General features: G+C 38.0%; 1 protein-coding gene across 5 annotated transcripts in view; it reads left to right on the top strand.

The window, feature by feature from the left end:
• MAP3K19 (mitogen-activated protein kinase kinase kinase 19) overlaps window positions 1-26,016 on the top strand; it is a 78,552-nt gene that overhangs the window by 2,285 nt on the left and 50,251 nt on the right. For 3 of the 5 annotated variants that reach the window (XM_090267073.1, XM_090267080.1, XM_090267066.1), the window contains exons 1-2: window positions 14,484-14,505; window positions 18,587-18,699. In XM_090267073.1, the coding sequence (XP_090123199.1) occupies window positions 14,484-14,505; window positions 18,587-18,699 (135 nt within the window). Of the gene's footprint in view, window positions 1-10,337; window positions 10,527-12,477; window positions 12,633-14,389; window positions 14,506-18,586; window positions 18,700-26,016 lie in introns of those variants that run through there. The other 2 variants (XM_090267058.1, XM_090267049.1) reach the window with 1 other exon arrangement.

Genomic DNA, 26,016 nt, shown 5'->3' with positions numbered 1-26,016 from the left:
GCTTCAACCATGCCAGAACCCTTGATGGCATGGTTGAAGCTACCCTCATCCTGCTGCTTGAACAAATCCCATAAACCATCAGGATCTTACCCTAGAAAACCAGGTGGCTTTCTCCTTAAGTTCATCTATTGATCATCTCATTTGGTTTGAGGCATCAACCCAGGTGCAGTAGCATGTGTTAGCCATTGCAGACTTCACCTTGGCCTGCAAGGAGGAAGTCTAGGGAAATTCTATCATCCATAACCACCCTGGCCAGTGACTTGACTGCTGATCTGAATGAAGTGGTATTATCGATAACTTCAACTAAACTCAGAGACAAAGTTTATCCTACTTTTTCTAATTGTATGACTCCTGTCTTTGAAATAATTATTCATAAGGGATACACAAGTGACAAGTCAGCTGTCCTGCTGGAAGCTCCTTCAAATAACCAATGGTATCTTCATTTTAAGGAGAGCTCCGAAGCTATATCATCTATTTCCTTAAAGAGTTGAAGGTCTCTTATGACCACCCCTAAGGCATAAGTCACCATGTTTTCAGGAGAGATGGAAGTTAATGCCAAGTTTCTGCACAAGTGTTTTCCCTTAGTGGGTGGGTGGGGGAGATGGTATTTACAGTTGTTGGGCTCCCCAAGTGGAACCTACATTTTTAAGAAGGCACAAGTTGACGGCGCCTCCATGTAGCCTCTCAGCTGGATGGTAGGCTGAAGATTCCTGATTCAGTCTGAATAGTAGAGTCTGGTCCTTGATTTGAGAGGATTATCAGTACTGTTGGTCTGTGCCAATAGCCTAGTAGTATTCATTCACCCTATAGAATGAGTGAATGATGGCTACAGGAACGGGAGTAGGAATAATCTGGAGGTGTTGGTTGGTGCACGGTCTGGGGCTGTTGGCCACTGTTGTTAATAGACTTCTTGGTTAGTCTAAGGGAATTGGCAATCAGATCATGATTGGGCTATCTGGCAGACCCAGCAGTCAGTTACATTTAAGGTGCTTGTAACAGTTTTAGAGAGCCACACCAGTATATTTTCTTTCACGAGGGTGGTTCTAAAGCACAAAGGTCATTAATGTCCTTCCTTCCCCTGTACCTTATGGTGTCAAGGATTTTCTCTCTTTAGGTAGCAGAATTGTTTCTCTCCTTCCACCAACACAAAGTCTATGTGTCCCATTTTAGTAACTGCAACTTCACCCCTATATCAGTAACATGGAGTTTTTTATTTTGTGCCCAGTCCACATTGGTGGCTGTATTGCCATGTCTGCTTATAATGGGTTCAGGCAGCAGGGTCAATCAATAGTTTCATTCAGTCTATCCATCATAGAACAGATCCTTGCCATGGGTTTCTACATGAGCTCACCTAGACAATTTGTTTTTGTAGTTCATGGCCTTAAAGAGACATGTTGGTCTATAATTTTAATCTGCCAGTCTATAATTTTAATCTTTCAGTATATAATTTTCCAAGTGGCAGACTAACAGCTAGGCCATTGGCAGCTGCCCAAGAATCAGTAAAAATATAAGAGGGTTCATCAAGGAGAGTAGTGGCCAGAGCTATGAGGAGAGCCCTCAGTTTTCCCCATTGAGTACAGCAGCCATGTTCATTATCAATTCTGCACCCCTGACACAGAGGCTGACTAGCTGCAACAGTCCAGTGCATGCCATTGGGTTTCAGCTCAGCTGAACCATCAGTTACCAAGGCCCATGAATTTATGGGAACCCTTGTGAAATTCTCTTGAGCCAATAGCCTTGCTTCGGGGTGGTGAAGTAGGGGATAAAATTTCCCCCAAAGGAAAAGATACCACTTTTTCATATAAAGCAAAGATGCCAATGTGGCCAGGCTGGCAGCTTTCTTAAATATATCATTTCCATGTGACAAGCAAGGCCTGTTGGGTCTTTCCCACCATGTTAGTCATTGAGTCCAAGTTGACTCACCACAAAATGGGAATACAGGGGACAAGGGTTGGCAAAATTAGGTTTAAAATTGTAAGTAACATTGTTTTGAGTTACTAATGTTATTTCAATAATCATAATTTGCATGTCTTTTTCATAGAAACAATTGTAAACCTACTTTTGCTCACCCCTGTATTGGGCCTGAGGGTCATAAGGTCTCCATGCATAATGAGTTCAGTTTTGAAAATAGCCACTAGCAAGCTAATATCCACTTTTCAAAAGTGATGTATTTATTAGACATGTCAGGGAGACAACAAGTTCAAATCTACAAGGGGTGCCTCAGGGTGGAGTCTGCCTCTCTTTGCAAGAGGCTCCCCAATTGATAAAATTATCAGTCAGAGACTCAAAAGGGTTGGGGACTCCAAAGATACTAGCACTTCTCTACATAGTAACTCATTATGATCAGAAGAATCCTTCCTGACACTTAATGGGATTGGGAAGTATACACTTACAGTACATTAATTTCTATTACAGATTCAGATATAGAAGTTGCAACCATAGTACATTGAATTGACCCAAAGGGCACCACCCACATAGCCACATTAGCTTTCCTTCCACACTGCAAACCATGTTGAAACCCAATTAGCTGAATTCGGACACTCACTTGCCCCAAGGGTCTGGGAAGCAAGCAATATGACTTTAAGAGAGCCATTAATGTTTGAGTCTCTTCCCTCCCCAAAGTTTACCAACATACTCACATGAGTGGCCATGATCTTCAGTCCTCTTAGAAGATAGTATATCTCTGGCCCCACTTCTAATGTTATTTTTCCTTAAAGCAGATGAGGTTGAGGTACTGGGGACTGGGGAGAGGTTAGGACCATGGAGAAAAAGGGTGGTTACAGACCAATAAAAAAGACACATTTACTTTTGGTTCCCAGGAACATGGAGGCTTCTTGTTACTCCACTAAATGAACTCTCAATGTTTTTAGTCCATTTATAGCCCTATATCAGGTGACAAAGGAATTATTACTGACACTATCTATTTAAGCTTCCAGCAAGGGCCACTCAATGGCTTGCTGACTGGAGCTTCAGATTTGAAGCGTTCGGTTGACTCAGGCTTAACTTTCACAGCAGGCCCTTAATGTTTTTAAAGGATTTTATATAAATATGAATTATTTGTTGACTCACTGTCATGATAACATCTCTTAAATTTTCACCTGATTTTAACATAAGATCCAAAGGACTTTTCCAGGGCAGTGGGGATAATCATAAGAATTTGTCTAGATTTCTTTGTGTCCATTTCTCTTTCCCCATTGAGTCACCTTCCTTGTCACTGTACCCAGGTCAGCAAGAACCTGAACACTAGTTAATGCCTCAGCTATAGTTTACCACGAGAATTTGTCATCTCAGAAAAATCTCCCAAGAGAACCAAACTTCTCTTAAAGTAGTGAAAACCCACTGCAAAAATAATTTTGAGGCTTTACCTTAATCATTAAATGGATCTAAGGCTGTCAGCAGGAAAGGCTGAGCTGCAAGATAACTATTATCACTTTTCCTTAACAATAATTATGCATCTTACCATCCAGATTCTAAATGAAACAGCCAAAGTTCAAAGTTTGCCTGGGTTTTTATTGTTTCAGTCATGAATTTTCCTACTTCCATCCTCAGTGAAAATATGAATCTCTGTAACTGTTGTCTTCTGCCCACCCAGGGCAATCTTGGCATTATTTGCTACATGGCATGAATTTGAGGCTGACTGCCAGATTGGTGAGGAAGACACAACCCACAGAAGAATGATCAAAAACAGGAAATGACTGTTTTAAACTTATTTCCTGATGCATAGCCTATAACTACTTTCCTGCTTAGTTTCTTAAACAGTCATGTATAGCCAATAAAGTGGGACTTCCAGACAAGATGGAGTCCTAGACAGACTCATGTGTCTCCCTCGACAACTAAGAAGGAATACAACTACCTCAAAACTAGAGACAACCAAAAAACTAGACTGCATGGAAGTCTAACAAACAAAGATATAAAGAAGAAATACCCATCCAGACAGGTAGGAGGGGTGGACCCTGGGCAGAGAGGACGCAGTGTGATGATGGCAGCAGCGGTGGCAGCGACAGGCGGGCTGAAAGTGCAGTCACACATTTTATAAAGTAGGGGGGGACACCTGGGGGGTGCTCTCACCACAAAACCAGACTGCAGCTCATGGTTCCAGTGCCGAGGAAAATAAAACCTCATTGCTTCTGACTGTGCAAACCAGTGGGGGTTGAGGTGGAAAAAGAAACTTCCAGTCTCTCAGCAGAGCCCGCTTGTTTAAAGGGCCCCCACATTCCTAGAATATCTGCAGACCCACCCACTCTGGGAACGATGGCCAGGGCAACAACAAGAGAGGCGCCAGTTTCATATGGAAGTGAAAGATGTGCCTGGAAAGGAGGCCAGTGCTGAGCAAACGGCATTGTTCCCTCTCAGACCCCTCCCCCACATACAGCACCACAACATAGTGAAACAGGTCTCCCCTACTGATGAATACCTAAGGCTCCGCCCCTTACAACATAACAGGTGCAACAGCTCTACCTAAGACACAGAGGCAAACAAACACAGGAGCCTGTCAAGATGAGGAGACAGAGAAGTATGGCCCAAAAGAGGGAATGAATCAAGGTTCCAGTGGGAGAACAAACAAGGAGGAGATAGCCAACCTAATAGACATAGAGTTCAAAACACTGGTGATAAAGATGCTCACAGGCTTGACAGATATGCTTAAGTATGGCAAATGCATAAGGGAAGAAGTGAAAGCTATTCTAAATAAAATGAGAAAAATCCACACAAAACCAATGGTGAAGGGAAGGAAACCAGATTTCAAATCAATCATTTGGAACATAGGGAAGAAAAAAAAAAAGTCAACCAGTACAGACTGAGGAAACAAGAGTAAAAAAAAAAAAAAAAATGAGGAGAGGCTTAAGAACCTCTGGGACAACTTTAAACAAGCCAACATTCAAATCATAGAGGTTCCAGAAGGAAAAGAGGAAGAGCAAGAAATTGAAAGCTTACGTGAAAATATAATGAAGGAAAACTTGCCAAATTTGGCAAAGGAAAGAGACATACAAGTCCAGAAAGCACAGAGAGTTCCAAACAAGCTAGACCCAAGAAGGACCACACCAAGACACATCATAATTCAAATGCCAAAGGTTAAGGATAAAGAGAGAATATTAAAAGCAGCAAGAAAAAAATAGAGAGTTACCTACAAAGGGGTGCCTATAAGACTGTCAGCTGATTTCTCAAAAGACATTTTGCAGGCAAGAAGTATCCAAAATGATGAAAAGCAAGGACCTACAACCAAGATTACTATATCCAGCAAAGCTATCATTTAGAATGGAAGGGCAGATAAAGTGCTTCCCAGACAAGGTAAAGCTAAAGGAGTTCATCATCACCAAGCCATTATTATATGAAATGTTAAAGGGACTTCCTTAAGAAAAAGAAGATCAGAACTATGAACATTAAAATGACAATAAACTCACAACTACCAACAACTGAATCTAAAAAAGAAAAACAAAATCCAACTAAGCAAACCAGAATAGGAACAGAATCATAGGTAAAAGGATCATTTGGAGGGTTATCAACTGGGATGGGGGAGGGGGAGAAATGGGAAAATGGTGCAGAGATTAAGAAGCATAATCAGTTGGTACAAAATAGATAAGGGGAAGTTAAGAATAATATAAGAAAGGGTGAAGCCAAAGAACTTATATGCACAACGCATGGACATGAAAGTGGGGTGGGATTGCTGGAGGGAAGGGGAGTACTGAGTGGAGGGGAGCAAAGGGAAAAAAATGGGACTACTGTAACAAGATAATAAATAAAATATACTTTAAAAAATAAATAAATAAAGTGGAGGATCATTTATAGTCTAACCTACCATACAATTTGGTAAACATATTTGTTACCATTTCCCATGAACTTTCCTTAAATCCCATCAATTAGCCAATGAAGCCCTCACTCTTCCTCTGCCATTACTGTTTTTTCTCATCACCTCATCTTTTGCAAAATTTATCAGTTGCGAAATATCTGAGGTTTTTCCTTTTATGCATCTATAAGTTAGCCTGCCACAGATTCCGAATCTGGCAGAAGACACAAGACTCCTGGGTCAGAGAAAAGTAATAGTCTGTTATTCTTAATAGTAACAGTCAGCACTAGCTTCAGTTCCCTGGGCCCTAATTTCCAGAGGGCAACATGAAGAGGTGATACCTGCACACACCGTGGGTTGGATTATAAGAAAGGAACCTTGAATTTAGGAAACCTGAGTCTTTTATAATAGCCAATAAAGAAGTCTTCCCAATGCTTCAGAGGGAGACACTATCTCTGTTTTCCAAGGTTGTTCACTATACAACCATCTTTAAAAACATAGTCCAAAACAAATTAGTCAGTGCTTCTGCTCACAAGACCTACAGAAACCAAATTTCTGGAGTTTCCGGAGAATTGTCGTTCAACAGCATTTTGAAGAATGTTCATGACCTGTAATGTCCCTGGTTACTTACAGCTTTTAACAGCATTGGACACCAATTTTTCTTGAAATGCTTTCTTCCATTGACTTCTTTTTGTTTTTTTTCTCCTACCTCCCTGGCAACATCTTCCCAACCTCATGTATGGAATCTTTGTTTTCATCCATTAAATATCATTTTTCCTCAATAATATGGAGATGGCTCCTAATTCTGAAACTCAGCCCACAGCTCTGTGAGCTTCCAACTGTCGTCGTCGTCGTCGTCGTCGTCATCAGCCGTCCGTCTCGAGAGACGATGGTGTAGCTTCTCAAGAGTCTATCTGCATCGCCGAGAATGGCTGTGCAGTCCGACTCAGGAGTGACCCGGTATCTGTCTCCTCCCGTGTTGAATCGACATCTTGCGATGACTCTGGAGTGTCCTCTCCAGTGGAGCTGAAGCTACAGAGCCTGGGCAGGGTGATATGGAGGGTCTGCTGTTGCCCATGCAGCAGACCCCCCCTCTCTTCGCAGCTGAAGGGTCCAAGGGAAAGACGGAGTCAATACAGCTTGGCTTCAGGTGCGCCGCAGGAGTTGCCGGTGTTGACTACAACGTCAAACCGCCTTAGGGACTCCGGCTCCGGATTTTCTGTCGGGGTTTACTCCCTTAGCCTTTCCCCTGAAGAGGTATGCCGCAAGGCAGCGGAGGTTTTTTGGAGTCAAGAGTTTTCCTTCTCTGATGTGCCCTGACTGGAAGATCGAACCAGCGACACTTAGCTCGCAGGCCGACGCTCAATCCACTGAGCCAAACCAGCCAGGGCTGCTTCCAACTGTATCTCTCCAGTTATATGTAACAAACATCTTAAACACAGCATGTTCAGGTTATCTTCATTTTTCTCCCCTAATCTAATTCTCCTGAGGAACACCAGCATCAATGTTTCATTAAACAGCATCACCATTTTTTTATCTTAAATTATTTACTCATTCACAAAATATTTATTCATGTAATAAGGTCTCTTCCCCTTGTGAACTCACATTCTAATGAAGGAGAAACACAATAAAAAGAAAACAAAAAACACTTAATTAAATTACAAATTGCTATTAGTGCTTTGAAGTAACCAATAGAATGCATCCTTTTTTGCTAAGGTGGCCAAGAAAGTTCTCACTGTTGTGGTTACATCTATGCTAAAACTAAAGTAATGATAAAGGATGTCATCTTAAGAGCAGTTGGGGCAGAGGTGACAGCAGAGACAAAGGCTCTTGGTTGGGAAGAACTTGCATATTTGAGGTATAGAAAGGTCACTGGAGCTTGAAGAGGGAAGGGGAAGAATGGAACAGGATGAGGCTGGAAAGAAAGGCAGGGTCCAGGTTATTCAGGGCCACAAAGGCATTCAAAATTTTTCAAAACAACTTTATTGAGATATAATTAATATACCATACAATTCACCCATTTGAAGATTGACATGAGGGTGCAAGCATCACCACAGCCATCTTTAAAGCATTTCATCACCCCAAAAAGAACCCTTCATCCTCCCACCCCCAAGAGACAAACAAAAAAGAAACCCAATAACCTTCGGCCAGTACTCCTTATTTTTCTTCCCTCTCCCTGCCCTATCCCTAAGCAACCACTATCTACTTTCTTTCTCTCCCTGTTTTTTATTCTGGACTTTCATATGAATGGAGTCATACAGTATGTGGTCTTTGTGGTTGGCTTATTTCACTTAGCATGCTGTTTTCAGGGTTCATCCATGTTGTAGCATGTCTCAGTACTTCATTCTTCTTTATAGCTGAATAATATTCCTTTATATGGATATACCACCTTTTACTAATCCATTTGTCCATTGATGGAAATTTGGGTTGTTTTCATGTTTTTGTTACTGTGGATAATGTTGCTATAAACATTTTTATACAAGTTTTGGCATGGTCATGTTTTTATTTCTCTTTCATTCTACTCCTAACATTCCTGGGAGTAGAGCAGCTGGCTCATATGATAACTGTTTGTTTAATCATTTGAGGAACTGCCATATTGTTTTCCAAAGTGGCTGCATCATTTACAGCATTGTATAATGGTTCCAATGTCTCCACATCCTTGCCAACACATACTGTTATTTGACTTTTTTGATTCTAGCTATTGTAATGAGTTTCATACAAAGGTATCTGACAATAAGAGACCTATTAGAAGGTTGTTGGATTGTTTCAGGTAAGAGAACATGGTGGTCTGGTATGCAATGGCAGTAGGGAATATAGACAAAAAGGGACTGGAATCAGATACCTGGGAGTTATTCTTGATTTCTGGCTCACCTTCAGCTCCCACATTTAATCATCTCTGCCTGCTAACTGTCCCTGGATTATACCCTCAGACATCCATGTCCACTGCCACTTCCCTTATTCAGTCACCACTATATCTCCAGGATCTCATTGGTTTCCTGAATCCCACTCTTCCCCACCTCAACCTATTTTAGCAGCCAGAGTGATTTTTTAAAAAATACTTATCTGATCATGTCATTTCTCTGCTTAAATTTTTTTACTGGCTTCTCATTTCCCCGGAGATTATAATTCTAATTCCTAAAAGGAGTTGGCAAAGCCTTTCAATTTAGCTACTGGTGACTTCATCACATTTCTTACTTTTCCTAACCCCATCCTGAGCTCCAACCATGCATAACTCCTTCTAGAGCTTTGAATGGTATTTGTCATTTTATCCAATGTATTAGTTTGGGCTCCCATAACAAACATACCATAGTTCGGATATCTCAAACAACAGAAATTTACTTCTTCATATTTCTGGAGGCTGGGAAGTCAAAGATCAAGGTTCTGGCTGATTTGGTCTCTGGTTAGAGGTCTCCTCCTGATTTGAAGAGGGCCAACTTATCTCTGTATCCTGACTTGACAGAGGGAGGGAGAGAGAGAAAGAGTAAGAAAGAAGAGGAAGAAGGAGGAGGGGGATGTCTTTTCTTTACAAATCCTGTTAGATCAGGGCCCTATCCTTATAATCTTATTTAAACTTAATTACTTTCTAGGAACCCTCTCTCCAAATACAATTACACTGTAGCTTAGGGCTTCAACATATGGATTTTTAGGAAACATAATTCTGTCCATAGAATTCACCGTACTTTGTTCACACTATATCATTTGCCTGAACAATCTTTCGCAGCAGTCTTTGCCTAGTTGACTGAGCCTGACATTGCAGTTCTCAACTTAGACATCACTTTCTCCAAGAAGTCTTCCCAGTCCCTGTAAGACAGCTTTTGGTTTCTTCTAAGTGCCCCACCCCCAGCTTTCTATATTTACCCTATCATTGCATATATCACACTGTGTTGCAATTGCCTTTTTATGCATTTCTGTTCCTCACTAGATTGTAAATGCCTTAAAGCATGGTCATCTGTCTTGTTTGTTATTGGGGTCTCAACACCAAATACAGTTCTTGACAAATACACTAGTCACTCAATCCATGTTTGTTGAATAAATTATGCCTTCAACATTTTGAATAGAATTTATTCTTTCCCTAGAAATATTTGTAACATTCAATAATCTATAAGCCTGAATTTTGGGGTTTGATACTGTAAACTACAGATCATACTAATAGTACTTGAATATTTTATGTGGGCTTAATATTTAGTTGTGACTAAAGGAATTAAGAGGATATATTTTTTAAATGCTTTCTTAGGGTATCGATCTTCCTGTTTAGATTTTCTACCCATAGATGCTCTTTTCCAGTGTAATTTGAATAAAATACTCACAGACTTCTAGTTAAAAAGAAAAACCATAGTATCCTCAAACCATTCACATCAGGGAAATTTTTGTTTCCCAAATTTAAGAAAGGCAAATAGCAATCACCTGCTTCCAAATCAGTTCTTCATTTTTATACTTCTTTTATTCTGTTTTCCTATATCATAAATCAAAACCACCTCTAAGTAAGTTTCCTACTCAACCCTGAAGACACTATTGGTACTCAAAAATGCTAAGTAAGAATATTGTGGCATTTCAGGTTGTTGGCTTTCTTCTGGAAAAGGGAGCAGATATCACCCTTTGCAATTACAACAATCAAACTGCAGCCCATGTGGCTAATTGTGATGTCCAAAGACAACTCTTGGCCACCAATGGAACCCAGACTCCCCAAATGCAACTTCTACAAAGTTCATGGCAAGGTGATCTTGAACAACTTCAACAATTGTTGGTCAGTCCAATTGATGTTTACTTCTGCCTTCGGGTAGGTGGGTTGGTGGGTGGTAAGAAGGGACAGACTACATATGACTCCTTTTAAAGAAAAATAAATTCTCTCAAAATGCAGTATCAGCAAGTTTCAGGCAGGAAACATGAGAAAGAAACATGATCAAACAGGACACTGGAGTGAAAAACAAGATAAAAGAACAAAGCATCAGCCTACTTCCACCTTCCTCCAGCTGGATGCTAGAAGTTGCATGGCACCCCTGGGAAATGATGTGCTCCCAGGATGCCCCTAGAGGACTACTGTCAACTTCCTCAGAAGCGTTCCCTTGACATCACTTCCATTTGTACAATTGCTGTTTAGATCCCTTTGGACTAGTTGCAGTTATTATCTTTATCCTGAAAAGGGAATCAGAGAGCCTGTTTTGCATAATATTTAGTTGTTACTAAAGGAATTAAGAGGATACTTTTTTAAAATCTCTTCCTCTTAGGGTATTGATCTTCCTGTTTAGATTTTCTACCCAATGATACTCTTTTCTGGTGTAACTTGCAAAACCATATACATAACCAAGCACATTAATTATTGGTAGCCACTGCCTACTCTTGGCATTTACCTTTAGAGATTCTGTCAGATTACATGACCTTCTATCTGAAAGGAAATAAATTGCTGCTAGGAAACTGTTTCTTCCATTCCCTTATGGTAGAGACACAAATAGGTAAAGAAAAAGAGAATGGTATTCTAATCACCTAGAGTTCAAGAAAATATACAACATCCAAAGAACTCTACGTTTTTTTTTGTTATGTTAAATAATAGTCTAAAATTGTCATAGTTCATGAATTCCAGCTTAGAATATTTTTGAAAGACAGCAAGTTTTATTTCAATGGCAACAGTTGTAATCCAATGTCTATTTTTGTGACCACATTTTTTACCCCTAAAGACTGGCAGCAGAGTTTTAAGAAACTAGTATCTATAACTGCATCCAGAGTTTAATCAACAAATGCTGGAATTAATGTGCTATTGTAAGACTATTCTCAGCTCAAAACTTGCATGTTGGTTCTAACTAATAATAAACATTGATATAAGAGGTGGTTTCTTTTCAGAGACTGAAAAAAATGCTAAACTAATTAATTCCCACAGCACCCCTATGAGGTACTATCATTATCTGTTGTTTGTCCCTGGTGAAACTGAGGTTGAGACACTGACTATATTAACATAGCATAAAGTGAAACAGATGAAAATTAGTGAGTTACTTTGGTCTACGAAATAAACAATTTTGATAATTTTGCCTTTCAGTAGCTTTTCAGTTTTGAATTAATCCAAAATTTAAAAATTAATTAATTTATAACATTAAAATAACAACCAACATTTATATTTCCACCATTTGATTATATAAATACAGTTATATGAATGGTCTCATTATTGTTAGTCATTCATTCCACAAATGTTTATTGAGCATGTGCCAGACACTCTACTCTCCAGTCATCAAAACAACCCTGCAGAGAAAACTCTTTTATTTCTACTTTAAAGCTGAGGACACTGAAGGTCAACGAGTAGGGTTACCAGATTTTGCAAATAAAATACAGAACACTCAATTAAATTGTACTCTTAGATAAATATCATTTTTTAGTATAATTATGTCCCAAATGAAAATTATTCACTGTTTAACTGGTAGTGTCCCTTATTTTATCAGGGTGGTTTAATCACCTTTTAACAGCGTGTCCTTGATATAACCTTATCAGGGAGGTTAAATAACCAACTTAAAAAGCTAAAATTCAAACCCAGGTTCATCTGCCTCTCAGGCCTGTGGTCTTTCAATTCATCAGCTCCTTCTCAATATACATATCGAAAAAGAATGTATTAAAGTTAAAAAAAGAATTTGGCCAAACAATGAAAATACAAAGATTAGTGTAAATAGACATTCAGAAAAACATAATGGAAATAAAGCTTCACATTTTTAAAGGCATCTGAAGAGTTCCTAGATGTAAATTTCCCAAACCAACATGGCTTGACCCCTCTGATGTTGGCTGTGAGAGACGTGGATCTATTTGACAGTCTGGACATGCTAACAGCCTACAGACCTGTGGAGGTCCTGTCTGAGCTCCTTGGGCATCACGCGTGAGTATGAATGGTCAGACAACGCCAGGGGAAGGGCACATGTGCCATTCTTATTTAGAGAAGTCATTTAGATTTTAAAAATTAGATATACTAAATGCACACACATGTTCATAAAAGGGATTTTGCAGTTGCAAAGTGATATACATATGTTAGATGTTGCTATCTATTATTCTTATTACATTGGTCTTTTGTTTTATTGGTTTAAATACTTGTTCTTTTGGTAGTCACTGGGAATGTCAGATGATTCTTTAGTATGTAACTCCCTACTCCCAAGATGTTACTAATTTCGGCAAGCATTTTCCATTATCAAAAGCAATATATAGTAATGATTTGAGGTTATCTAAAAACTACTACACACCAACATGCTCTTTAGGAGGAGACAAGTAAACACTTAACTAAAAAAAAAATTAGAAGGTTAACAAACAGTCTCTCGTGTTAGAATTTCAGTTTCTTAATGCTGCTTGTTACCTAGATACATTGTCATCAAATAAGAACAGATGGCCCAAACTCTTTCATATGGATTTTGTTTTGAAGAAAAAAAAAGAAAGAAAGAAAGAGAAAAAGGAGGTTCAAAAAGAAAAGTATAATCGAGAATGTGAGCTGTTTTAAAAGTATCAGGTAGAATAAGAGGTTGAAGATGGAAGTTTGAAGCTACCTCAGAATTTGGTGTTGAGAAACCAGTAAGGAGATTGTTAAAAATTGAGGTTACTGGATACCACCCCAGCGGTGGTGTTCAGCAGTCCTAGAGTGGGGTCCAGAATACAGGACACATAGGGACAGCACCTGGAGAAACACCATCAAGGCAGACAAACAAACTGAGGCTCCAACAAGTTAAGTGACTTGCTTAAGGCAACATATCAAGGTAGTGGCAGTCTCCTGAGCCTTGATTTTATGTTATTTCTTTTGAATCATGACCTTTGGTGGAGAAAAGGCCATAATAGAATATTGCCACCTGGTCCTGTAACAATAGATTCAAATTCAAAGGTGTTAGATCAAAGACCATGATAAACTCTCTCCTTGTTCCATAACATGACTAGTGAAGTTTTAGCATTGTTTCCCTCATCATAATCTGTCGATAGGGTTCTCATCATTTACCCTCTGGATCTCTTTGAATTGATGTCTAATCCTAGGATTCAGTACAGGTTAGAGAGGATATTAGTGCTGTTTCAAGGAGCCCTAAGATCAGCCAGTTGGGTTCAACAACCACAGGGCAAAGCTAAGGGAAATGAAAAGACCATGCAGACAGGAATTTTATGACACTGTCACTCCACTCAACCGAGAACCTATGAAGTAAGCTTAATTTTAAAGAGAGATTCTATGCCATTCTTCTGTTTTGAATGATAAAAGAATTTTGTGTTAGCATTAGAAAAAATATACATCAAGAAAGTAAACACTTAGCTAAAACATTGGAAAGAAAAAAAATGAAGTCAACTATTTGGAATGGTAAGATAATGCTTATCAAGATGTTTTCATATTTGCTTAATTTATATATCACTAAAGAGTTATGAAAATTTTGTGCAAAACTTTTCTGCAAAATTAGGATGTTTTAAGAATGAGAGTGGGAATAAAATATATAGCATATTCCTTTTATTTAAAAATCTGGAAAAATTGTCACTATATCATGTATTTTGAAGTCATTATCCCCAAACTACATATGATTACTTCTGTTTATTTGATGTCAATGTTTTTCCTTCCATATTCATTTTTTTCAACAGATTTAACTAAATAATCTTTGGTGTTCATTCTATTTTTCCTAGAGATCCTAAACTCTGTGATTTTAGTGGAAAATCAGCAATACATTATGTGTCACAAGTAAAGAGTTTTAAAAAACAGAAGTTATTGGACATTCTAATGAATTCTATGCCAAAACCAGGTAAATATTTCATTTCCATTCTCAAATTTCTCCTGCTATAAGGACCATACTAGAAATATTTCTTTTTCTATGTGTATTTGATGGATCCACTTCAAGAAATATAGCCAACAACTATATTAAGCAGTGACTGAAAGCCCCTGGCTAGGTTCTCTAAGGAATACAAAGAGGCCTAAGACATGGTCCAAACTTCTGAAAGTATTCACTATAGTCAGGGACACATCACATGAGTCAGAGGAGAAAGAAATTATTATGAACTTGAAAGGGGAAAAGAGACTTACGGTGGTTCTTGAACATTAGATATGATATGGTAGGAAGAAAAAGGAGAGAAGGTTTGATATAGGTGAGGAGAGAGAGTCTGAGCAAAGACATAATAATAGCCACAGCAAAAGGTATAATAAAAAATAATGCCACTGAGTTACCTGTGATTTTGTGAAACCTGATGACTTCATTGTTTAATTGGATTATTTCCTGGGCAGGAAATAATATATACCTAAAAAATACTTCATGGAGGATGTGAGACTCAGTCTGGTCCTTAAAAAATGATAAGATTTGAATTTGTGAAGCAGAGGCATCATGCTGTAAGGGGTTGTGGTTATATCCTAGGGCCAAACAGGAGACTAGAACCGAAAGCTCATGTCAGGAAAGAGGAACACATAGCATCAGATACATAAAGAGACTGGATCCATGGATGAGTCATTAAGTGTAAAGCTGAGGATATAATTTTTTTTTCAATAAAATAGAATTACTGAAGAATTCTGAACCACAGAATGATGAAACTTATATTTAGGAAAATTAATCTCTTCTTATTAAGTAAGATGGATTCAGAAAAAGAGGCTCATGGCAGGGAGCTCTATTAAGAAAGTATAGAAATGTCCATGTGTGGTGATAAGAACCAAGAAAATAGTCCTTTGACAAGGTGTGGTAGTGGGTCTGAGAATTGCTGGATGTGGTGAATTTAATAGATATTGTGAAAGAAGAATTCATAGACCTTGATGTAAAGCTGATAGAGGAGACACAAAGACAAAAGTTGAGAAAAGATATGTCAAACATGATTCTGAAGTTTCAGCCCTGGAGTGTGGGGAGATGGAAAGACACTCAATAAATTACAAAAACACTAGTTTGGTGAAGATATTGAATGTAGTGTGTTCTAAAACAATGTATTGATGGAATCTTTCACTTTGATGTAACAATGTTCTGTAGGACAGAGCTTCTGGGAAAGGACAGGTTGATATGTTAGTCTGGGAGTTTTCTACACGAAGAAGATAGTGAGGACATGAGAATGGACAAGATCATTGAAGGATAGATGATGGTGAGAAAATTGCAGGAGACTGAGCCTAGGAGATGCACCCACAGTTAGAGAGTGGTGCACACATAGGGTCTCAGCAGAGTGAGAGAGGTAGGAGGAGAATTGGGAGAGAGTTGGAAGAGGCATAAATGGAAACAGCATCAAATTAGAAAAGATATGCGGCCAAAATGGAGGCATAAGGAGACACAATTTTCCTCCTTCCACAACCATAAGAAGGACTACGTCTATCTCAAAACAAAAAACAACCAGAACCACAAGAAATTTGAACTTCATGGAAGTCCAACAAACAAAGATATAAAGAAGCAATACTCATACAAACAAGTAGGATAAGTGGAGCTGGGGCAGAGCAGATGCAGTGTGGTGGTTGTGGTAGCAGCAGTGGTGGTGGCAGCAAGGCAGTGGCTGTGGCTGGCCGTTGTAAAGAACAGAGCAGTCACAGATTGTAAAAGTTGAAAGGGACACCTGGGGAATGATCTAAGTCCCAGGCCAGACCTCATAGTTCTCAGTTCCAGTGCTGGGGAAATAAAGCCACATTGCTTCTGAAAACCAGTGGGGGTTGGGGTGGTGGAAGAAACTTCCCACCTCTCATGAGAGTCTGTTTAGAGGACCGCAGTCATAAAATGTCTGCAAACCCACCCACACTGGGAACCAATACTAGGGCAACAGCTAGAGGGTGCCAGTCACAGGCGGGAAGTGGGTGAAGTGATGGGGAAAACGGTGAGTGCTGAGCAAGTGGTATTGTTCCCTCTCAAACCCCTCCCCCATGTACAGTTCCACAAGATGGTGAAACGGGTGGCTCTACACCGCTGAATACCTAAGGCTCCACCCCTTATAAAATAACAATTGCAACAGTTCTACCTAAGACACAGAGGCAAGCAGAGGAGGCTGTCAGGTTGAGGATACAGGGAAGTATGGCCCAAAAGAGGGAACAGATCAAGGTTCCAGTGGGAGAACTAAGCAATGAAGAGATAGCCAATGTAACAGATGCAGAGTTCAAAGTACTGTTGATAGTGATGCTCACAGACTTGACAGATGTGATTGAGTTCAGCAAACATATAAGGGAATAAGTTAAGGTTACACTAAGTGAAATGTAGAAAAATTCACATGAAACCAGGGTTCAAATCAACAATATGTAATATAAGAAAAAAACAAAAAGTCAACCAGTAAAGAATGAAGAAACAAGAATTGAAAAAATGAGGAGAGGCTTAGGAACCTCTGGGACAACTTTAAACATACCAACATTCAAATCTAGGGGTGCCAGAAGGAGAAGAAGAAGAGCAAGAAATTGAAAACTTATGTGAAAAAATAATAAAGGAAAACTTCCCAAATTTAGTGAAGGAAAGAGACATACAAATCCAGGAAGCATAGGGTTCCAAACAAGCTAGACCCAAGGAGGACCACACCAAGACACACTGTAATTCAAATACCAAAGATTAAAGATAAAGAGAGAATCTTAAAAGCAGCAAGAGAATAGAAGTTATCTACAAAGGAGTTCCCATAAGACTGTCAGCTGATTTCTCAAAAGAGACTTTGCAGGCAAGAAAGGATTGGCAAGATGTATTCAAAGTGATGAGAAGCAAAGGCCTACAACCAAGATTACTCTATCCAGCGAAGCTATCATTTAGAATGGAAGAGCAGATAAACTGCTTTTCAGACAAGGCAAAGCTAAAGGAATTTATTATCACCAAGCCATTATTATATGAAATGTTAAAGGGACACATTTAAGAAGCATAAAGTTAAAACTATAAACTGTAAAATGATAATAAATTCATAAGTATCAACAAATAAATCTAACAAACAAACAAAGTAAACAACTAGAACAAGAACAGAACCATAATTATGGAGATCATATGGAGGGTTGTCAGTGGGAAGAGGGAAGATGGAGAATGGGGAAAAGATGCAGGGATCAAGAAGCATAACTGGTTAGTACAAAATAGACGGAGATATTAAGAATGGTATAGGAAATGGAGAAGCCAAAGAACTTACATGCATGACCCATGGACATGAAATATGTGGGGGGGATTGCTGGAGGGAAGAAAGGTACCAGGCAGAGGGAGGCAAAGCAGAAAAAACTGGGACAACTGTAATAGCAAAATCAATAAAATATACTTTAAAAATTAGAAAAAATATTACAAAGCAGATATGGTAAGGAAGTGAAAAGTTTCAATGACAGGATAGAGTCAGAAGATAGATTGTAAAGAATAAAGAAGAAAAGTATCATGAAGAAATAGAGGGTCTGAGTATAGATCACTTGTTCAATTTTGTTTGTTGTGAGATAAATGGAAGAGCATTGGAAAAGGAAGACATTTTCATCCAAGAGCCCATGCTTATTTGAAAAAATGTCAAGCTAGCAGCTGAGGTCTGAATATGAGAGCGGTGTCCCTTGGGAACTAACTGGGAGTTCACTATTGGGTGTTCAAACTTTGTTAATTTAATGTGGCTTCAGTGCTAGAAAGGACACGTGCTCACAGTAGCTGAGTGTTTTTGTCCTTGGCAACTATTGAATGAATGCAATTTCCTGCCCATTGTTAGGAGTTTCACTTAGCAACTTTGCCTAATTTTAAAAACTAACAAACAAAATCCATTCATTTTGTGAACTCTTGTTATCCTCTCATCTTCCTGTGAAAATTATCCCCTAAAGTCAGGACTCCAGACTACCATTTCACGAAAATCTTTGATAAACTGGAGCTTCTTTTAAAACAAAGAGCTAGGTCTCCCTGTGAAATTGCTGGAGATAAGTCTTATCAAAACATGTTATTATGTTTCTTTTGGCAGAAAGACACGCTGAATCATTGTTTGACATTTGTCATGATAGAAACTCTTCTCCAACTGATATGATGGTTACTAAAAACCAAAATATACTCTTGCAAAGCATCAGCAGCAGTGAGGTAAGATGCTCTCTTTAAAGACACAAACCAACAAAAAATGGATAACCTATTTCATCTACTGCTTCATTTGTGTTGCTTGAATATTTTGTAACAATTATATACTACAATTATATTTTAATATAATCATAAATAAATTTAAGTACAATAAATATGACATTGTTCTTTGCGTTTAATCTCAGAAGAGTAATTAGTCAACTCTCAGTCTCATGTATTGTGTGTGTGCATCTAATACCACAAAATAATGTTGCATCTACACAAATTAAGAAAGTGTAGCTTGTTTTTATGGATATTAATATGGAAATGGAGAAGGACATGAATCTAACCATGTCATTCATCACGGGGTACCACAAAGCAGATGCATCCTCTTGTCCCTAGTCGTCATGTCCTGTCTGTGATGAATGACTCCACATAAAGTCCCTCATAGTACAGTAACAGTACTAGTAACAAACACTGTGATCTATAGAATGACATGCAACAAATTGGTAACAGTAGTTGTCTATGGGGAGAAAAGTAGAGATGGACTTCACACTGTATCCTTATTTGTACCATTTGAATTTTTATAAAATTAACATAGCCCAAACAATTAAAAATATTACTACTCAATATTTATCAATAAGAAAAATATGGCCACAAAATTGTTTACTTTTAAAAGTTAATGAAGTATGGACTATAATATTTATAAACAATAATGAGTTTTTGAGACAGTGGAGTAAATAACTTTCAGCCCTTTCGCCATTTAAAAATAATCCCACAAGAACACAGAAATTTTAAAAAATTATTTTCTTAACCTTTTATTTTGAAATAATTATAGATTCACAAGAACTTACACATAGAGGTCCCTTGTATCCTTCACCAGCTTCCCCCAATGAGAACTACTGTTATAACTACAGTACATTGTCAAAACTAGAAAACTTACATTGATGCAATGCTAGGCTAGAGAACTTACTTGGATTGCACTTGTCTTTGCATGCATGCCTTTCTCTTTTTCTTTTCTTTTCTTTTTGTGTGTGTCTGTGTGCAGAGTTCTACGACATTTTATCCCCTGAACTACCACCATCAAGACACAAAACTATTTCATCACCACAAAGTAATTCTCTCCTACTACCCTCTTTATAACTACAAAAACCTCCCTTTCCTAACTCCTGGCAACTACTGATCTGTTCTCCATCTCTATAATTTTTTTCATTTCAAGAATGTCATATAAATGGAATTATCATAGAGGTAAACTTTTGAGATTGGCTTTTTCTACTCAGCATAATGCTCTTGAGATATATTCAAGCTGTGTATCAATAGTGTGTTTGGATTACTAAGTAGTATTTTATGATACAGATATTCTATTTTATTTAGCCATTCACCTATTGAAAGACATTTGGTTTGTTTCCAGTTTGGGGCTATTACAAATAAAGCTAATATGAACATTTGTGTACAGATTTTTGTGCATACACATGTTTTCATTTTTCTCGGACACATGCCCAGGAGTTCAATTACTAGGTTATATATATGGAAAATGTATATTTAACATTAAAAAAAAAAAGCCAAAATTTTTTCTAGAGTGGCTTTACTATTTTATATTCTCACCAGCAATAAATGAGAGATCCATCTTTGTCAGCATTTGGTACTGGCAGTATATATATATATTTAAAACCATTCTGATAGTTGTGTTGTGTGGTATCTCATTGTGGTTTTAATTTGTATTTCCCTAATGACCAATGCTGAATATTTTTTCATATGTTCATTTACCATCAGCATTAATCATCTGTTTAAGTCTTTTGTCCATTTTCTAATTGGATTATTCACTTTCTTACCATTGAGTTTAGAGAATTTTTATGTAACCTGGATATATAATAATTTACAAATATTTTTGCTAGTCAATAAAAAAAAAAACTTGGCTTGCTTTTTTCACCCTTTTAAAAATATAATTTTATTTTTCAAATATAATTGGTCTCCAAAATTGTATTAGTTTCAGGTGTACAACCAGTGATTAGACATTTATATAACTTACAAAGTGATCTCCCTGATAACTCTAGTACCCATCTGACACCATACATAGTTATTAAAATATTATTGACTACAATTTGCACATCTTAATCTCTCCCCCTTTTTTAGTTATCCACACCCCCCCGCCCCATGGTCCAACCATCAAAATAGTTTCTGCGTCTGTGAGTTTGCTGCAGGTCTACTTGTTCATTTATTTTGTTTTTTAGATTCTATGTATTAAGTGAAATCATATAGTATTTGTCTTTCTCTCTCTGACTTATTTTACACAGCATGATGTCCTCTAGGTTCATCCATGTTGTTGCAGATGGCAGGATTTCATTCTTTATTATGGCTGAGTCATATTTTATTGTATACAATATGCAGTACTTCTTTTTTATCCATTCATTTGTTGATGAACACTTACGTTGCTTTCATATCTTGGCTATTGTAAATAATGTTGCAGTGAACATATGTCTTTTTGATTTATTGTTTTGGGTTTCTTTGAATAAATACCCAGAAGTGGAATTGCTGAGTCCTTCATTGTCTTCTGTTACAGCCTTTGTTTTAAAGTCTATTTTGTCCAGTATAAATATTGCTACCTTAGCTTTTTAAAAAAATTTTATAAAATATCTTTTTCTATTTCTTTACTTTCAGTCTCTGAGTGTCTTTTGATCTGGAGTCACCATATGTCTTTTGATTGCAGCATTTAGTCCATTTGCATTTAAAGCACTTGTTGATAGATATGTATTTATTGCCATTTTATTTTTCATAGCTTTTATCTTTTTTCTTCTTTTTCTTCTTCTACTTAAAGAAGACCGTTTAACATTTCTTGTAATACTGAATTGGTGGTGATGAACTGCTTTAGCTTTCTCTTGTCTGGGAAGCTCTTTATCTGTCTTTTGATTCTATATGATAGCTTTGCCAGGTAGAGTAATCTTGTTCATAGGTCCTAGCTTTTCATCATTCTGAATATTTCATGCCAGTCCCTTCTGGCCTGAGGACTCATGGACAACAATGTGATAATTGCTGGGGGAGGGGGGATATAAGGGGACAAAATGGTAATGGAAAAAAAATACAATAAACATTAAATTTTTAAAAAATTTTTTCTATTGAGAAATCAGCTGATAGTCTTATAGACGCTCCCTTATAGGTAATAACTGCTCTTTTCCTGCTGCTTTTAAGATTCTTTCTTTATTTTTAACATTTGTCATCTTAATTATAATGTGTCTTGGTGTGGTCCTCTTTGGGTTCATCCTCTTCAGTACTCTCTGCACTTCCTGGACTTGTATGCCTGTTTCCTTCACCAGGTTAGGGAAGTTTTTCAAACAGGTTTTCAATTCCTTGCTCTTTCTTCTCCTTCCAGCACCCCTATGATGCAAATATTAATATCCTTGAAGTTTTCCCAGAAGCTCCTCATATTATTCTCATTTTTAAAAATTCTTTTTTCTTTTTGTTGTTCTGACTGGATGTTTTCTGCTTCCTTATATTCCAAATTGCTGATTTGATCTTCTGCTTCATCTACTCTACTATTGAGTCCTTGTAATGTATTCTTCATTTCATTTATTATATTCTTCATTTATGACTGATTCCTTTTTTATTTTTCTATCTCCATTTTTAAGTTTCCTATATTTTTGTTAAAGTTCTCATTAAGTTTGTTGAGTGTCCTTACAGCCATCGTTTTGAACTCTGTATCTGGTAGTTTGATTGCCTCTGTTTCATTTAAATCTTTTTCTTGAGATTTTTCCTATTTTGTTATTTGGGATATCTTTATTTGTCTCCTCATTTTGGCCACTTCCCTGTGTTTGTTTCTATCTATTGGGAAGAGCTGCTACATCTCCTGGTCTTAGCAGAATGACCTTATGTAGTAAGTGTTTTGTAGGGTTCATTGCCACAGACTTTCTGGTCACCTGAGCCAGGCGCTCCAGGTGTGTCTCTCTGCCATCTTGCTGTGTAGGCTGTGTGCACACTTCTGTTGTAGTTGAGCCTTGACTGCTTTGGCACATCACTGGAAAGAATTGATCCTCAGACACCCAGGCAATTGGCTGTAAATTACCAACTGCGACTACAACCAAGGGACTGCTGTAGAGGAGTCAACTCCATGGAGCAGGACTTCCTTCAGTGGGACTTTGGTGCCTGTTGAGTCTTCCCCTTGAATATGTTGCCTGTGAAGGTGGTTGGGTTGTAATATGGTGTGGTCTAACACACTGGCTCTGGAGCCGCCCACGAGGTTCAAACCAAGGTCTACCACTGCCTGTGCCCTGCCTGGGGCCACCCAGCATGAACTACAGAGTAATATGCAGATGGCTTCTGCTGGTGCTGGGTTTGGAGGTGCCCAGGAGAGTCCATGTTTTCAACTAAGATTGGGGCCCAATGCCACTAGTGCCTGACCTGGGACCACTTAGTATGAGGTATGGAATAGGTAGAGGCCAGATGCTGCTTGTTTGGGGTTTGTGAACCTTTTTGATATCTTAAAAAATTAATAGTATGAGTCAAGACAGAACATTTGTATGGAAAAGCCACTGGAAATGGCTAGGTTAGGATTGCAAATCAGGTGGGGTGGGGTCTCGGGGGATCAGCAGGGCAGGGTGAATAGTGTGACCTAGGTTAATGAAGACTCAGATATGACACCTACCTGTCAAGCTTGATAAAAACTAAAGTGAACTAAGAAAAACTCACTGTGGTATATCATACTATAGAAAACTATGCCTTGGTTAAATCTATGTATAGAGTGTGATGCTGCTTACATCAGAAAGAAAACCCCACAACAATACCATATGTTGTGCATGAGGATGTTGTTATGTAAGTAAATGCATAGGAATTGATATGCATAGGAACTGCTAACTGAGGCTGGGCTGGAAGGGGAGGGAGCCTCGAGGCTCGGATTGGGGTGATTGTTAAAAGGTTGTAAAAAGTACTGTTTTCCTAAAATAGAATATAAACAAAATTTGTTGAAAATTAAAAGAATGAAATGAATTTGTTTGTACTGGTTAAAAATTAAAATACAGAAGTGGTTAAATAAGGACTCCTCTGGGGTATGGGATAGGCTGAGGTAGAATGGAAACTTTTATTTTTTAATACTATATGAATATTTTAACTTTATGCACTTAAAACATTCTAAATGTGTTAGTATTTTTTTTTTAAGTTCCTTTAGTACAGTGTTTCTCAAGAGGGGGTGATTTGCCCCCCTCGGGACATTTGGCAATGTTTGAGGACATTTTTGATGTCAAAATGGGGGCAGAGGTACTATTGATATCTAATGGGTAGAGGCCAGGAATATTGCTAAACATCCTACAATACACTGGGCAAGTCCCACGGCAAAGAACTATCCAGCCACAAATGTCAGTAGTGCTGAGACTGAGAAACCCTGCTATGTAGTGGTTTTTTTCACACCACTGAAGGTTCTATTGGTTTTGGTTACTAAAATAACATAGTAATAGAAATAAAGTATCTAGAGACTAATATTTAAATTGAGTGTCATGGATTAGAAATTGATAAACAAAACACATTTACTTTTAATTTTAATATATTTAAGGAATTTTCTTCTTGAAAAAGCAGAAGAAAAAATTCCTTCATATTAATGCATTTTTGGTGCAACTTTAAATTTTTATTAAATTTCTTCTTATAATGGTTGAAGTAACTTTGAACTCATTTCTGAGAGACAAACAGACTCTCACCATTGAATTTGCCTTTTCTTCCCTAATGCTTTCGCTAGAGTTTAAGTTGCAAAACCAAAAGTCATTCTTCACATCTTTTCTTTGAATTAAAGTTCACTTTTCTTTTTCATTGTCTGCAATAGGTTTTTATAGTTGACAAATATAAGCAGGTGCCTTGCTTGTAGGATTGTTCCTAGAGGCCTTTTATAGCTTCTCCAAATCTTTTTCATCTGAGAACAATCCAAATTTAATTTTGTATTCTTATTTTTGTAATGTTGATAACAGCTTTATTTTTTTTAATATATTCTATTGATTATGCTGTTACAGTTGTCCTAATTTTCCCCCTTTGCCATCCTCTACCTGGTACCCTCATTGCTTAGTTCATGTTCATGAGTCATGCATATAAATTCTTTGGCTACTCTATGTCATATACTGTTCTTAATATGCCCCTGTCTATTCTGTACTACCAATTTGTACTTCTTAATCCCTGTACCTTTTCCCCCATTCTTCCCCTTCCCTCTGTTAACTGATAACCCTGCAAATGATCTCCATATATAACTGCTACTGTTCTGCTTGTTTGCTTAGTTTGTGTTTTAGACTCAGTTGTTGATATTTGTGAACTTATTGCCATTTTAATGTTCATAGTTTTGATCTTTTTTTTCTTAAATAAGTCCTTTTAACATTTCATATAATAGTGGCTTGGTGATGATGAACTCCTTTAGCTTTACCTTGTCCGGGAAGCACTTTATCTGTCCTTCATTTCTAAATGATAGCTTTGCTGGATAGAGCAATCGAGGTTGTAGGTCCTCACTTTTCATCACTATGAATACTTGCCAGCCCCATCTAGCCTGCAAAGTTTCTATTGAGAAATCAACTGACTGTCTTATGGAAACTCCTTTGTAGGCAACTATCTGCTTTTCTCTTGCTGCTTTTAAGATTCTCTCTTTATCTTTAACTTTTGGCATTTTAATTATGTTGTGTCTTGGTGTGGCCCTCTTTGTGTCCATCTTGTTTGGGACTCTCTGTGCTTCCTGCATTTACATATGATTTCCTTCACCAAATCAGGGAAGTTTTCTTTCATTAGTTTTTCAAATAAGTTTTTGATTTCTTGCCCTTTCTCTTTTCCTTCATGCACCCCTATGACTTGAATGCTGGTACATTTGAAGATGCCCCAGAGTCTCCTTAGCTTATCCTCATTTTTTAAAAAATGTCTTTTTTCTTTTCATTGTTTTGATTGTTTTGTTTTTTTCTTCATTATGTTTCAAATCATTGATTTTATTCTTGGCTTCATCCACTCCACTGTTGGTTCCCTGTAAATCTTTCTCTTTTTCTTTTTGTATTTTATTGATTATATTGTTACAATAGTTCCAATTTTCTCCCCTTTACTCCCCTCCCCCCAGCATCTCCCTCCCCCAGCAATCCCCACCCCCAATTCCATACCCATGGTTCGTGAAAAATAACTATCCCTCCCTCTCAGATATTAAGACCCTTTGTAATCTTGTAAAGGACAATGGGCGAAGGTCTCAAGCTCCTCTAGCTGCTTCAAGCTGGACATGGTCATCGTCCTACCTACCCCTGGGTCCAGAAAACCCCAATAATAGTGGGGGTGTGGAGGGGAGGGTGGCCTTCCCACAGGGGGGAGGATCGTGCAGACTCCAGGTCAGTTGGCTGTCCCCGGACAACGGTG

Source organism: Furipterus horrens, unplaced genomic scaffold, assembly GCF_987537825.1.
Source record: "Furipterus horrens unplaced genomic scaffold, mFurHor1.1.pri manual_scaffold_1, whole genome shotgun sequence".
Lineage (NCBI taxonomy): Eukaryota > Metazoa > Chordata > Mammalia > Chiroptera > Furipteridae > Furipterus > Furipterus horrens.
The sequence above is the reverse complement of the archived record's forward strand: the minus strand, read 5'-3'. Positions and strand labels throughout refer to the sequence as shown.